Here is a 16,014-nt window from a genome sequence, read left to right as displayed (position 1 = left end):
GAATACATATTTTCCGGAGTCATCTTCCCCTTTAGTCTTTCCTGCTTTGGCAAATGTAGCATGTTTCTTGCTTCTTTTTGGGCACTTTGCAACATAGTGTCCGAACTGATCACATCTGTAACATTGAATGTGAGATAAGTCCTTCTTTGAAATATTTTTGCCTTGACAACCTTTTCTCTTTCTAAATTGCCTTTTCTTGTTTTGCTTGGTGGAGTTAGTGTTTAGGACTTGTAGGTCTTCATCTATATTCTTATGTTTCATTCCCATCTTGTTCAATCTTGATTCTTCTTGGAGACAATCATCCCTTAATCTTTCAAACTTAGGATACTTGGACCTTGCACTGATGCCTTGGACGAATGTGCTCCATCCACTAGGCAACCCATCTAGAGCAATGAGTGTTAACTCTTTGCTTTGGATCTTGTAATCCAGAGTTGCTAATTCATCTCTTAGAATTGATATCTGCATAAAGTAGGCGTTGATTCTCTCCCCCTTGTTCATGGTGATATGATTTATTTCTCGTTTTAATGCTAGAGTTCGACTTGCATTTGATATCTCAAATGTGCTTTCAAGTGCTTTAAACATTTAATAGGCTATCTGATGTTTTCTTATGATGGGCATTATGTTGTTTCTCACCCCATCAACTATTATTTTTATTGCCTTTTCATTTCCCTCAATCCATGCTGTTTTGTCAGGTTCATTTTCAAGTTGGTCATTTTTAGTTTGAACAAATGAATCCACTTTGTTCTCCTTTAAGATCATCTGAATTCTGAATTTCCAAGCTGAAAAATCATCGCCACCTCCGAGTCTGTCTTCAACTCTGATAGCACTGGCCATTGGAGAAATGTGATGTAGTATATAATCTTGTTCTTAAATTTGTTTCACGAAATTGAATAGCCTCAAGTTCGATCAACTTGGCTCTGATACCATGTAAATGTTATTGCAATTTCCAATTTAATAAACAAGTTATATGTTTGATGGTGTATTTCAATTTTTGGTATTACGACTATGACAATAATATTTTTCCTTTCGTTTGCTGCAGGTATGGAGGATGAACATGTATCGATTTCAATGTCATCTCCTTTCTTTTGAATGATGTATATATAGTAAGGTTGTCACGATCAAGTGGCACCTTGATCGGACATGTCTTTTAGACATGTCCGACCAAGGTGTCACTTGGTCGTGACTCTTACCAACATCAACCAGTCCACTCGGTGATAACTAATCGGTGCTAGTGTAAATAATAACAGATCTATAAACATACCCGATAATAAATCGGTGTCATTGTAAATGATAACAGATCGATAAACATACCTGATAATGAATCGGTGTCATTGTAAATGATAACATATCGATAAACATACCCGATAACTAATAGCATTTGGATCGACGCTTAACTATGTTAAGCAAGTCGTCGATCCAATCCGTCTTTATCCAATGTCAATATCATAATTATGTTCAATGTTATAGACTGATAAACATAAAGCATAAATCAGATAATGAATAAGTCAATAACAGAATAGAGGAGATTAATGAATCAGGAGTCTTATCTTGCAGAAGCTACTAATGTATAAACATTGTTGATGGTGGCTTTGTTGTGAACGTACTTCTAGAAGTCACTTGAAGAAGTATTTCTAAGCCAACCATTTGGCTCCCAACTTTTCAATTTGTGGGTGTAGATCAATAAGGTATTAAGGTACTTTTAGTTTTAATGGGACAAAAGGTAATTATTGGAACCCAAGATGTTTTGAACTTTGTGGTCATTTCATTAAGGACAAGAGCATATGATGCATTGTTGGGTTGTGATTGGCTCCTAGCAGCCAAAGCCGATCACAACTAGAAATAGAATACAATCTCGATTGTGAACAAGGGTCAAAAATATATAATTGATTTGAAGAATCAAGTAGTCAGTGAGGAAGGAACTTCCTTGGATTCGTTAGATTTATTTTCTAGAGAAAAATGGATGGAGAATCAAGGTTCAATGTAACCAAATGATGAAGGAGTTTTGGAGTTACAGTCATGTTGTAGGATGAAACAAATTATCCCTGTAGCCTATTTCATTGGCAAATGGAAGATTATGAGGTATTCTTGTTCACTTGCAATTTTTTCAAAGCCACAACACTCAATGAAGAGAAAACAATGGAAAATGATTTTGAAAAGTTAGACTGTTTATGTGTGCCAAACATAGTGCATGGTTTGCAACAGACAATAGTTGCACTAAAGGTATCTAAGTGCATTAAAAAGCTTGACTACAAGGCCCAACTTCATAAAAGGCTCGACTATAAAACTTGATTAAATAAATAGGTCTGACCATATTGTATGGCGAGAAAAGAACTCATTTGTAGGGCAAGAAAATATTTGTCATATTGCTAGCTTTTCCCTTAGTACACATCCTACGACTGCTAGTCAGCCTAGTCTACATCGTACACCGAATATATGAGGCCATTATATAGCCACATTGTGTAGTACCATCAAATGCTAAATATTACACAACTTTATTTGCTTATTAAGATGATATAGAGTGCAAGATGCACGGTATGATGAGCATATTTAGTACGACATTAGTTGGTGAAGGGTATAAACTACATTGTATGACAAAGTTCCCCATAGTAAGACTTCAAGTAATGAAGGGGGGAAAATTTCAAATTGTACGCCCTCCCTCAAATTACATTGTATGGTCATTTTGCCGGCCAGGTCACATCATATGATCGATTGTCAACACATCGTATGGCACGTGTATGGTTTTCCTAGTGGATGACATCATTATCACATTGTACAACATCCTCCTTGCAGATGGCATCATTATCACATCGTACAACATCCTCCTAGCTGACATCATTATCACACCATATGACATCCTCCTAGTAGACGACATCATTATCCTCATTATATGGCATTAGGAAGCAACTTGTTTATATTGTACGACGCTAGTGATTTGCAAGGTACACTTACAAGTTTGTGTACAAGTCTTCTTTTATAATATCATCATCAATCTTCCCTAATATTACTTGATTTTTACTTGTTGTTTGGAAGATGACTTTTTTCTTTTTTTCTTTTTTTTGGGGGGGGTGATGATGTAGTTATTGTACAATGCCTATTATTATCATGTTTTGATAATATTGGTTATCCGACTATGTGTTAATTACTCGTATTAAATGTTTGTTAGCTTCAGATAGTAATAACTCTTATAAGATTCAGTTGGTTGATGAATCTGTTCCTCTTGGCAACCATCACATCCTTTAAATAAATTTTGTATTGTCAAGGAAAGTAGTACGATCTTGTTGGATCAACTTTGATCCTTGGTTGATCATCTTGGGTCTTCCTCTATAATAATTTCATGTGTGAATAAGGATATATTTTACTCTTGTATTTGGTATGTATTTCCATCTCTATTATTAATTTATGTATTCATCTTATCAAATAGAACAATAAACATAGGGACATTACATGCCCATCATGCTCCATAGGGTTCAACCTTTATTCTTGACTTTGATTCCAAGCAAGGCAACCACTATGTCAAAAGCCCAAACTGGTGGTGAATGGTAATCCATCAGCATTAAGAGTGGATTTTATTTCCCACTAGAGTGCCAATGCATGCCATCCTGCTTGTGGGCATGTGGTTGTTCACCCCACCATCTAGTTTGAGTATACGCCTGTTGACATTATGAAGGAATGTTTGTCAGGGTTTATCCAGCACACTAGGTTTTCATCCAATAGGGACATTATAGGCTACAAAGGGTTTCTTTTGTCAAATGTCCCCTGGCATATCAGCCCACATTTTTGATGGGCAGTCAAAACATAAAGTCCTCCTAAATGAAATTTTGATTTGAGTGCCCTCAACACTTTTCCTTCAATTTTCATTTCCACTATTCTATCATACTGACCCAAAATATGGTCATGTTGGTAACTTATTGTGGATCGAAAGAAAAGATAGTAATATATATTATAAACAAAAATGCAGCAATTGTTTTAGTCTCTTGTAAATGTAAACAAAAAATCAGCAATGATTTTTGTATATAAAACTTGGTGGATTCAACAGAATAAACTATGGACAATGTCAAATTTCATTGTCCATTTGTTAAATGTGTTGAATAAATTTTAAGCTCATTTCAAGTACAAATAAAAAGGAACTATATTTTTGCTTGTTTCAAGTGCAAAAAATCCATTTCAGGTGCAAATAATTTTTTGCACAAAACACAAAAAAAAATGCAAGAATGAGAACTTAAGAATTTGATGGATTCATCACAATAAACCTATGGACAATGTTAAATTAGTGTCCATTGGTTAAATGTGTTGAATAAATCAGACTGTTGAAAATCAAACAAGAAAAAGGCTTTCTAAATGAGAAAAATTAAAAAACTAAAATAAGAAGTAAAGATTCAACACCTAGAAATTTTGGTGACAGATATTCTCACTTTGGTTGCAAATCCTCTTACTCTTCCTCCGTTTTCCTCTTCTTCTTTCTTCCTCCCAACTTTTCTCTTTCATTTAGTGTTGCAAAATGGATTGGGTTTAGGGCATAGGGTTGCCTAAGGGTGGAGTTACTGATGGGTCCTCATTTTACACTATGTTTTATTTTTTTTAATTATAATTATTTTTCTTTTTAAACTTTAAAGGCAACAGCTACCAAAGTCATCATCCCAACATCTCCATCATTAGTACTATTAAGTGGTGGCCTGACTTCGAGAACGTCAAGGGACATCTGTTGACATCTTGGGACGATTGCCTGTCCCTTCTAGCTTTCCTCAAGAGGGAGCAGCCCCATATCACTTGAGTGCCCCTTTTTTCCTGCATGTTGGACACAGAGAGGGAACATTTCATCTCCATCCCCAGGACAGCGTCCTAGGTCTGGGGATGTCTGTCCATGTTTCATTGACTTCATTTATCTGGTCTTGATATAAAAACAACATTTAAGGATGAGAAAACCATCTCCTTTAGATTTGGAAGATATTCAATTTGAGGATAAATATTTTAATAGGAATCTCAACTGTTGATTGCTGATTGATCCTTATAGTCATTGTCAGCATATGTAAAGCCAATAAATTGTCATATTAAAATTCAAAAGAATGCTGAACTAGGATAATCAAAGGGCCAATAATTGTTACCCAGCTATATTGGAGATCCGTATCCTAGATAGATGCATTCCAACTTTCTGATTGATAGGGGAGGGCAAGTGACATTGGGAACAGCAAATAGATTTTCCTTATCCTTACCATGTGCTGGAAACAGCATGAGGGACAGGAACACAGAGAAGCTGGATCCTGGGTTTCATATGCATATTGGTTCCTGCTTCAGCAACTTCTCTTTTATCTGTTTAGGAAACAACACATCCAGAATGAGATTTGTCCAATGTTGGCATACAATCAAATAAGGTAATACTTATGACATGAAAAAGAAACATCTTTTTGCCATTTTTATGTCTTTAATGATCAGGATCTTAGTGGAGTGAATTGATTGTTAGTGATTGAAAGGATTTGAGGGATCCTTAAAGGCAATAAAATTATGATATTAGCATCCATGTTGAAGATTCCTTTGGCCTCAAAGGCCATAGTTTGGGCTTTGTGGTGTGGGGGTGTTCCATTCCTTGAACTTTCCCTCTATCATGACCTGAGACTGCCGCTTTGGGTTTTTAAAGAAAAAAATATGAATTGCTTTGGGCTGCACTGGAAGAAGAGCAAGTTTTCCCTTTATTTGGCTGAAATGCATAAGCAGCATTTTTCCCCTACTTATATGAATTTTAAAGCAGTTGTTAGTCTCCTGATTAAATTCTAGGCAATTGAATTATATGTATACTTTTGGTTTGTTGAGTCAATCTTGATTCAAAATATTGCTAATATGATTAAAATGAACTTATGTGTTTTCTAAATTCATTCTTAACATGTCTCATGCATTATTTAAGTTTATTTTTTGTATTTCTGTAATTTTAAAATATTTGCTGACCTGTCACCAAGTCCTGAGTGTGAGTTAAGATTTTGCGCTGCAAAATTTTGCTGAGTCTGAGTTGTTGAACAATGTGTAGATCACACTTCACACTTCAAGTGTCTTTCCTATAATGGGGATGTTCTGAGGATCTGTTTAATTTTGCAGATATGGTGAGGCAGGAAGACTAGCAGAACAGCAAACGGCTTTGTTACAATATCAACGAGAGAATCTGCATTATTTAAGTGAGGAGGTACAATTTTCCATTTTATCAGCTTAATTCCAATTCCATGGATATTTTCATCATTTGGCTATAACTTTGCTGACTATTGTTATTGTGAAAACTAAATCCATCCTTATTCACAATCAAATAGAAATATTAGAGCCAAGTTTGATGAATCTAATGATCTTTCACAAGCAATGGTGCGATTGATTAATCATTAATCTTTCTGATTAGGTAAACTGATTTAAGTGCCATGGAAAGACATTTTATTTGTGTAACTGCTTTTTAATTTTGGCATCTGTGATATGGAAAAGTCTTCATTTGTAACTGCATGCTTCGTAAACTAATTTAAGTGCTGTGAAAAGACATTCTATATGCATAACTGCTACTTAATTTTAGCATCCGTTATATGGCAAATTCTTTATTTGAAACTGTCTGTTTGGTACAGATTCTACGTCTACAGGAATGCTTGAGTAAATATGAGCGTACTGACAATGGAAATACTCTACAGGTAACTTTTCCAAATATCTTATGGATAACCAAATATGTGAGCACACTCTTTTAAACTGGAAATGAAGAAAAGGAAATCTGGGAAAGTGAGGACTAGACACAACTCATATAAAGGAAAGAGAAGGAAACAATACATTTTCTTACGTCCTGTTTGTAAAAGAATTGATTTGATGGCATATTTGTCATAGAATTTTGTAAAAGATGTATCTAAAGTGGAACCTAAGGTTTAACGCACGCCAAAACTCCTTTGAGTATAACACCCTATGCTCCCCCAAGTTTCTAGGACAGAGATGATGGGATGCATTTCCAATAATGAGGTACTTTCTGGCCATTTTTTAGGGGCTGGGAAGGGACGGCTATTTAAAATCAGGATTTTTTTAAAATATAGAGAAATTTCAAATATTCATATCATAAGATTGAAACTTAATACGTAACAGTAGACTTAATTGAAATTTCACATGAGAATTGACAAACAAATATATAAAATTCAAATGCTTTCATCGGCAATATGCAAAAATATTTTATAAGAATTATAACAAAATGTCCAAAGGCTCCAAGTTTCACCTATAAAATGACAAAAACTTAGAAAATATATGGCTGTCCCTAAACTAAATCAGTAGATGCAATTGGTAGGTTCGTATTAAAATTGGAGCTCGATTATGACTCACTGCCAATACAAGGGCTGCCTCAAGCTTTGGAATGTCAATCATCCTTCCCGTGTCTCCTCATCGATCCATATAGCATCTTCGGGATCAACATACCAACATAAGGCTGGAGTCTAACAATACTAGAGTCTTTTGATATGTGGACCAATTCCTCTCTATAGTAGAGGAACTGACAACCTGTGAAAAAAGATGAATGGCAAGTAACCTCAACTCTAGTGCATCCTCATCATGCCACATCCACCATCCAATAGGGTTGGTTTGAGCTATTGTAGCTCTATCTGACCTTACCTCTAGTTTGCTGAAGGTTGGACCATAGATATTGACAAATGCAAGCCACTATGTGCAAAGTAAAGCAGATTCCTCTTCAGTATATATTTTTCGAAGGGCATTCATGAGCCCTTGTTTCACCTCTTCATCATAAGATGGAGACACTCTTCTAGGATTATCTACATACCATTTGGGATTAAGAGCATAGGCTTCCATATGAAGTAGGGTGTTCATAGTGTTCCACTGTCATGTCACAATGGGCCTAAGATGCTCGACATAAATCCAAAAATAGGGTCCTTGCTATGAATTACTTGCATCAACTACCCATGCATGCTATCAAAGGTCTCTTAAATCTGTCCAAGGCTGGGAGAGTCAATATTAACATATCTAATTACTTGCATAATAGACTCAATGAAGGAGCAAACATATCTGCAAGTGCAAACAAGTTACAAAAATTAAAATCTTCAAAAAGAATGAAAATATTTTATAAGCTAGAAATATTAATAAATGATAAATTAACAATTAAAAAATTAAATAATAAAATTAGCAATATTCTTAACTCATCGACCAACAAGCATCATCAAGGATTTTTGTTTCACACTTCTTCCTTTTGATGTGCTTTCCTCTTGCCGTCTACCCCACTCTGTAGTGATCATCATTAATTGTAAAGCCTCTTGGACCTCAAGCATACTCTCTAACAAAATGAAGTAGCATTCTAGTGTCCACAAACCTGTAGAATTCCTTCCTTGAAAATGTCTTGAACAAAGCAAGTGAAGTGCAATTGAAAATCTACACATCTTTAGCCTCTGACACCACTTCCTTTAAGCGATCCTTCCTAGTGTCCTTTATGGTATTGTTCAATGCATGAACACAAGGGTCCAAAAAAGTGCTTATAAGCACCCTCTACCATTACTTCAACTAACGTAGACAAAGGTTGAATCAGTCACTACCTGTACAACGTTAGAGGCTCCAACCTTTTCTATTGCATCTTGCAAAATTTGAAATTGGAAGTTTGCATCCTTCCTTTTCTTTGAAAAATTGTAATGTCTTCTACCCAAATTGCACTAACTTTTACCTATAAGCATAAATTACACAAATTAGGATTAGGGTTTGGACTTACCAATTGATCAACTTGTTAAACAAAAATGCACTCTTGTATGTAGAACCTGCATATAAAGCATAAGAGAAAATACAAATACATATTCATCTTATCGTCAGGGTTAGATCAAATACTAAATACATAAGAGTTGGAGAGCAAGAGACATGAAGGTTTGCTTGGAGCGATTTCTACACCAAGCCCAAGAAAGGTTGCCTTCTACAACCTTCTTGCTCCACTTGGTGGCTTGCACTTGCTTGCCTATCAAATCCGCTTCTCCCATATTATCATATCTTGTGGGGGAATGGGTAGAGAATGCAACTGGGTTCCTTGACTCCTCCGTGTAAGGGCCATCCAAGCTCTTGATGCCACTTTGGTCATCCTAGGATGGCCTACTTACGAGCCCCTCGTTACCCCTCCATCACATTCCATACCCCTCCTCCACAAGGGTGTATTCTTATGATGCAAACATTATTTAAATATTATCTAAAGAGATGTATTTTATATATACAATGACTGATGCATAATTTGATATATTATTCATGCTTAATCATGATTGATTTCCAATAAGATATGATTAATTCATATCTGATAAGTATATTCTTTTCTTAAGCACATCATATCCTTTAAAGTTTAAACTGCTATGAAAGGAATGGAATGGAATGCTGCAATAAAGTAATGCATTATAATATGCTACTAATATGAACAGCATAGATGCATCCGAATATACAGCATACCCAGGTTACTAATGACTGGCTGCTTCCTTGTTCCCTTTTGCAATTGCTGTTGATCAGACCTGCCCTTTCTTTCCCTTTTTTTCCTGACTTAATGTGTCATGCACTAAGTATCCTCCAAGAGTCTTGACGCGAGGAGTTGTGTCCCTCAACCAATGCACTCTTACTTAACAACCTGCCTCTTCCTTAATTAATTTATCATTATTTAATGCAGATCGGTGGTCCCAATAGTAATTGGTTAAGGCAGTTCAGGTGTTCTTCTTAGTAATGATAATTAGGAAAGAAACTTCATTCTCTGGGTGTGAGATTACTTCTTGACAATGATTTGTTAATCATTTAATAATGGTTTTTCTGGCAAATTGCTGCTCTTATCCCAGATGTAGTTGCTGATTGTTTTAATGTTGTCTTGCTATTATAAACTTACATCGGACCTCTTCTTCATTGTGTATTGGCTGTAATCGTAATCAAATATGATTACTGCATATAAAATGTATTTCATTTACTGGTAAGTCGCTGCCTTAGATGTTCTTTAATATATCACTGTTTGTTTAATCATATCTATCTCTGCATATATTGTTCATATGTTTTTATCCCTGATTTTCTTCTTTGGAGATGATCACTGTCTTTGCTTATTCATCAACAGAGTTGTCCATTATGAACGATGCCTCTAACACTCAAGTCGCTGCTATCCTCATTAGACGCGGCATCCCTTAACATGGCAAATTTTATACATTAATGTTTCCAAACAGGATCGGCCTTCATGACTTTTTGTCTTGGGCACCATAGTCTTTGCTATAGCAAATCATCTATGACAATCTATTAACAGTTTCTGATTCCACTAAGCAGTTAGATTGGGTCCACTTGTGGTATTATGTTGAAGCAATCATCATTTATAAAGGTAATACAAGGAGCTTTCTGATGTTATCAATACAATACTTAATGCCAATACCATACTTAATGAAGTCTTGTTATCATCCTTTAATTATTATTCTTGCTAAACCTATTCATGGTTTCTGCTACTAACTAATTTAAAGGTGTCCTGGCTTGTCATTGCTGTTGTAATTGTGATTGCTGACAAATGTTTATTCTTACTTGTCATTTCTGTTCTTTTGTTCTGTCTCTCACTACCGATCGCACCTCTTTGTCTTTCTTATTTACAACAATTCGTATTCTTCCAATAATGATCTCTTGATTCATTTGTCTCTTTTAGAGACTTCACAAAATTGAAGTACTAAAGATGTAAGGTTAAAGTTGGGGACATTACAACAATCAATAGCTCTAAGAAATAAGAGCCGGCTGAAATTGTGACAATAATATTGATGAGCGGCTGATGTTTGATGTTGGTTTACCCATCCATGATGAAGGAGCATCCATCCCTTATCTAAGTTTGTCTCAAATCTACCATCAACATACTCACCTTGGAATATTCTCTATCAAGGTGGGTGGTGTGTAGCTTATGTTCTCCACATGGAACAAATGAGGAACCAATGACTATCACATCTTTGAATATTTGTTTAAAATATGGTGAATGTGCCACATGAAATGGTATGGCATGAGCATAAAAAAAATTAGCAATAGAGGAATCAGCTACATCCACATGATGATGGAGCATCCATAGCTTATGTTCCTCAAGTGGAACAAATGAGGGACTGATAGCTATCACACCTTTGAAAATCTGTTCAAAATATGGTGAACGTGTGACATGAAATGGTATGGCACGAACATAAAAAAACTTTGCAATAGAGGATTCAGCCACATCCTAAATTGCCGATCTGGGTGTGGGTATGGATTTGCGGGTATGGCAAATTTTTTTCCTTGGGTATGGGTAGAGGTGTGTGCGTACACACACATATATATAATATATATAATAATATTATATATTATATGATAATAATTTAAAAAGATTTAAAATTAATAAACAAATAAAAAACCTATTTTAGTAAATATTATTAAAGATAAGCGAATACAGAAACAAACATAGAAACGGAGATAAGCCATGTTTTTGTATTTCATGGCAATCGCACCATCAAAACAAATCGTGACTTCATGAAACTTTGCAATTTTTGTTTTTGTATTAAAGGCAAACGTGGCAATCATACCATCAAAACATGGCAATATTTTTTACGACCGACGATTTCCCACCATCTTGAACCCTCGACACACCCAAGGTTGGACTGGACCCGACTCGAACCTGACCTTGCAACCTGTCCCTAGGCAACAATTTTAGTATCAGAGGCCACATCTCTTGATTGTATGTTAAACAAATCTTCAACAATAGTTATTTTCTTCTTTCCTCTAGTAGAAGTAGAACCCTCTCCCCCATGAAATTGAACATCCATAGATCTTATAGGTTGTGAATTCTCCAATGGAGTTCATTTCTTTTTTTCCTGTCCTCCATATGCAATCTAGTTGCTTCAATCTTCTCAATTGAAGTTATTTGTTAACAATCTTTCACATCTTTAACACCTATCCACAAAAGATGACAATAAACCAGTGTTCCATGGAAATGCATTCCCCTCCCTCACCCCCCCCCCTCTCTCAGGCCCATGTCTCCAAGATGGGGATAAGGGGACGTGGCGTCTCTTGTCGTCGCGCCACCGCCACCGGTGCTCCGTTGGAGATGGGGAGACGTCTCGGCATCTCCAAGGAGTCTTGGAGACATCTCGGCGTCTCCAAGACTCCTTGGGAGATTCCCAAGTGTCTCTCGAGGGGCGGGGAGACTAGCAGGAGTCTCCTGTCCAAACACGTCAAAAAGCAATTGAAATTTTTTTTATTTTTTTATTTTGAGCGATTTTTGACATGGGCCGCACCCCTTCCCCTAGTGCAATACAAAACCACTAAAACTACTGATTTCATTCACATTTCTGATTCTGATTTTTTTTACCAGTTTGCTGACGAGGTGAAAAAAATTAGAAAAGACTAATGCAATCAGCATTCAAGAAATCTTCGATTTAGATTTAGTATTTCAAATTTTGCTATTTTATAGTTTTACTAATTTCCTATAGTTTCATTTGAAATGTAATTCTTATACTGTTATACATCTTTTAACAACTAGTTTTTCAAGTACTATAAGTATATGTATAACTATATCAGCACTACCACCCTGCCACCCCCCCTTGCCATCCCCTTACCGTCCCCTTACCGTCCCCAAACTTAGGCCCTTTGTCGGCTGTGGAACAATGCAATAAACTCTTGTATATTAAGTCTCATTGAAAGTCTTATTTCTGATATGAATACCATGTACAGGTAATGCGTGCATCATATGAAGGCTCAAAGAGAATGTACATGTACTATGTATCACATGAAGGCCCAAAGAAAACTTATTCATATAATTTGAGGTTGTGACAGCGATACATCCTAAGCATAAATAAAGAATTTTTCATATCTGCCATGCATGCTTCAACATAGAGTCATAGACTAATGACCACATCTGCTTAACAATTAAAAAGAATGACCACATCTGTTTAGTGCCGTGTCGCCCAGTTGATTATCAGTATCATTATTCTCATGTCAGTTGATTATCAGTATCATTATTCTCATGTTTGTCTTTGACATCTGAAATTTGACTGAATCAGAAAAATTAGAATTAACATCTGATCTGGCAAAAATATGCTGAAAGCAAAGTGTTAGTCATATCTCATTAACATGCATTTTCTGTGGTTTACGTTTTTTTAGAGCACTTATTGCCAGTTTGTAGCTGCAACCATAATTGCATGTCACGAAAAAATGCCAATTATGTGCTATATATCTAACATTATCACTTTTGTTTCATTTGAATTTAGATTTCTGATTTCCATTAGGTTCTTTTCTTGAAATGTAAATTAAGAATTTGTTGACAATTAAGGCATCATAACATAAAAAGTCAAGTTAATTTGACCTAGTTTTTCTCTGTAGGTTGATGTAGTGCATCTTTTAGCAGCACGTGAACAGGAGCTCCGTGCATTGTCTGCTGAGGTAAGTGCAATTTTACTTGAGAATTTTTTCTTTTGGTGACTTATAATGGTAAATGTTTTCAATAGTTTTATTAAATACATTATTCATCCCTGCTTTTATGTGGGGAGGAATATTGAAATTTATGCAAGTAATATTAATTGTTTGATTTAAGGTTGGCTTGTTCGGGTGTACAATTCTGTTAGACTCTCCTAGATGCAACCGTGTAGAAGAGTTAGTGTGCAATATTGTCTTCCCCTGAAGATACAAATTGATAAGTAATAGAAGAATATCAGTATACAAAAAAGAAATAATTTTAATGAAATGCATATTTTGATAGTTCAATGCAATTATGATATGATTCTGTACCTCGTTTAATTATTTTGTAATTTTAAAAACAAGTGTCAAGAGGGACACAGTTTTGCTGGTGTTGAAACTATGAAGGTCATGAGCCATGCTTAGGAAAGGAACAGATATGTGCATTATTAGCATTTGTATTCTACATCTACATATGAAAAACATTAATTTTACTTCTAGACTAAGCCACAAAGTTTGTTCTTGTGTTTGGTGAGGATATAATTTGAAACAAGTTTACTGGTTAGAAAAATACAACAAAAATTGTAGAATATAATTTTTTTTTGCTAATTTTATTTACAAAGTAAGAAATAAATATATCTCAATATTAAAATAAAATACACAAGAATATCAAAATTGATTAAATGAATTGAATTTTTAACTTTGCTAAGTATATATGGTGTCAAAACTATATTATTTATAATTATAAATTCATATCTATATTTAATAATACTCATTAATTAATAATTTTATTTTGATATTTATACACTTATTATTTTTTAATATACATAAAGATATTTAAATTCTATATATGTATATAAATTTCTTAATTAGTGTTCAAAATTTATTAAATACCAATAATCTTCATGTATCATGATTAGTATTCCTTAGCATTAATAGTAAACCTACTCTTGTGAATAGCAATACATTGATGAGAGCATCTGGTCCAACTTGCATGTGCAATAGCTAGTTGGTAGATTACATAAATGACAAATCTTATTGGATTTGCAGTAGCGATTTATACAAAAAGATATGCACATCCAACTTCCATGTTTTACATCCCTGTTTCAAAGTTCATAAACAACAAAACAATGTTGCAAAATTTGGCAGTTATCCTGCAAAAAATCTATTTAGTAGTCACAGATCATGGAAAAGGAGGAATTAATACTCACCCTAGCACATGTTTACTTGGTGATTTGAACATTTTTTAGGGTCTGCAAATAAATTTGATTAATATTTGTATAGTGCAATGTTTTGTATGATTTAAAACGAATTTTATCCTCCCTAATTAAAATCACAGAATTTTGAATTTCCACAATTAAACTTGACAAGCTCTGCGACTTAGCTTCTAACCAAGGTTAATGTTATAAAAACTGGAGCTCCCATGAAGGGTGATTAAATTGGTTATTGACAGTTAAAATTGTCTAACCATGTTCACACAAGATATAATTAATAATTATTGAGTGGATGGACTATCTACCTTTCAAGCAGAGAAAAGTCATTTAGTATTTTGCAGGACAAAAATTCATTTTGAATTGTCACTCAATTGATTACTTCACTCATATAAGGTCCCTAGTTGCATACTCTATTTCCAGTTCCTCTAAAGGAGGTTTCTTTGGGCTAAAACTATCTATGATCAATTGTAATGCTCATTCTCAATCGATCACCAAATTTATTTTCTAACATGTCCTTGGACTAGATGTCATCACCTATATATAACCTGTGAGGAATCACTAAAATAAAACCTGTTTGAGATATTCCATACTAAATTTTCTGATTTCAGTTTGTGGATTATATTCTTTTTCTCACACTCACCATACTTGGAGAAATCAGAAGTTTGTCTAACTTATTGACCATATAAAAGTTAGCATGAAGACAGCTCACCAATTGGCGCAAGTCTCAAGTATTTTTCATCCATGCTCCCAAAAGAAAGACAACAATAATTTAGAATTTGATTATATGAATATCTGATTTCCACTTTACTGCAAACATATTGGGTTTTGATAAAAAAATTGTTGTGTAATGGCCACCTCCTAATTTGTTTTGTGTTTTTTTTTCCAAATTTGTGCAAGAGTGATGAACATGCAATGGTGTTTTTAACTGCTTTAATTAAATCTGATATACATTCTAAAACCCATGGAAACTGATACAATGTTTAATGACAAATCATACATAATAAGGCTTCAATTTCATGAATGAACATTCATATTAAACCCATCTGAAATACCTTATTTCTGGAGTCATTAGTGAGCAATAAAGGTCTGATTTTCCATTTCAAAATGCTGTTACAATCTGACAACTTTTTGAGATATAGCAGGTCTGAATTTGCAGCTGTTGTAAGCCTGGGCAGCAAGGATGTCACGGAAAACACTCACCAAACCACACTTCTGTGCTGCCTCCCAGCTGTAGCGTTGGCGTAGGACACCATAAAAGTCACCCAGCACTGTTCAAACCCCAAAAAAACAGCTACTACTGGTCTGAAATACAGTGCTTAATATTGACAGGACTGGAAGTGGACTATCGCAGTGGAAACAGCAAGGAAACCTCTGTCAGCAACTTCCAACTTCACCTTGGACACTCCATCATTGGTTAAAATCA

At 34.9% G+C, this 16,014-nt stretch overlaps 1 protein-coding gene across 1 annotated transcript in view; it reads left to right on the top strand.

Moving 5' to 3' along the window:
- LOC131052340 (protein FIP1) overlaps positions 1-16,014 on the top strand; it is a 327,777-nt gene that overhangs the window by 263,429 nt on the left and 48,334 nt on the right. The window contains exons 10-12 of the mRNA XM_057986981.2: positions 6,085-6,169; positions 6,588-6,650; positions 13,306-13,365. Coding sequence (XP_057842964.1) covers positions 6,085-6,169; positions 6,588-6,650; positions 13,306-13,365 — 208 coding nt within the window. The remainder of the gene's footprint in view (positions 1-6,084; positions 6,170-6,587; positions 6,651-13,305; positions 13,366-16,014) is intronic.

The sequence above is a fragment of the Cryptomeria japonica genome, chromosome 2 (genome assembly GCF_030272615.1).
Source record: "Cryptomeria japonica chromosome 2, Sugi_1.0, whole genome shotgun sequence".
NCBI lineage: Eukaryota > Viridiplantae > Streptophyta > Pinopsida > Cupressales > Cupressaceae > Cryptomeria > Cryptomeria japonica.
This window is presented reverse-complemented; position numbering and strand designations above follow the sequence as displayed.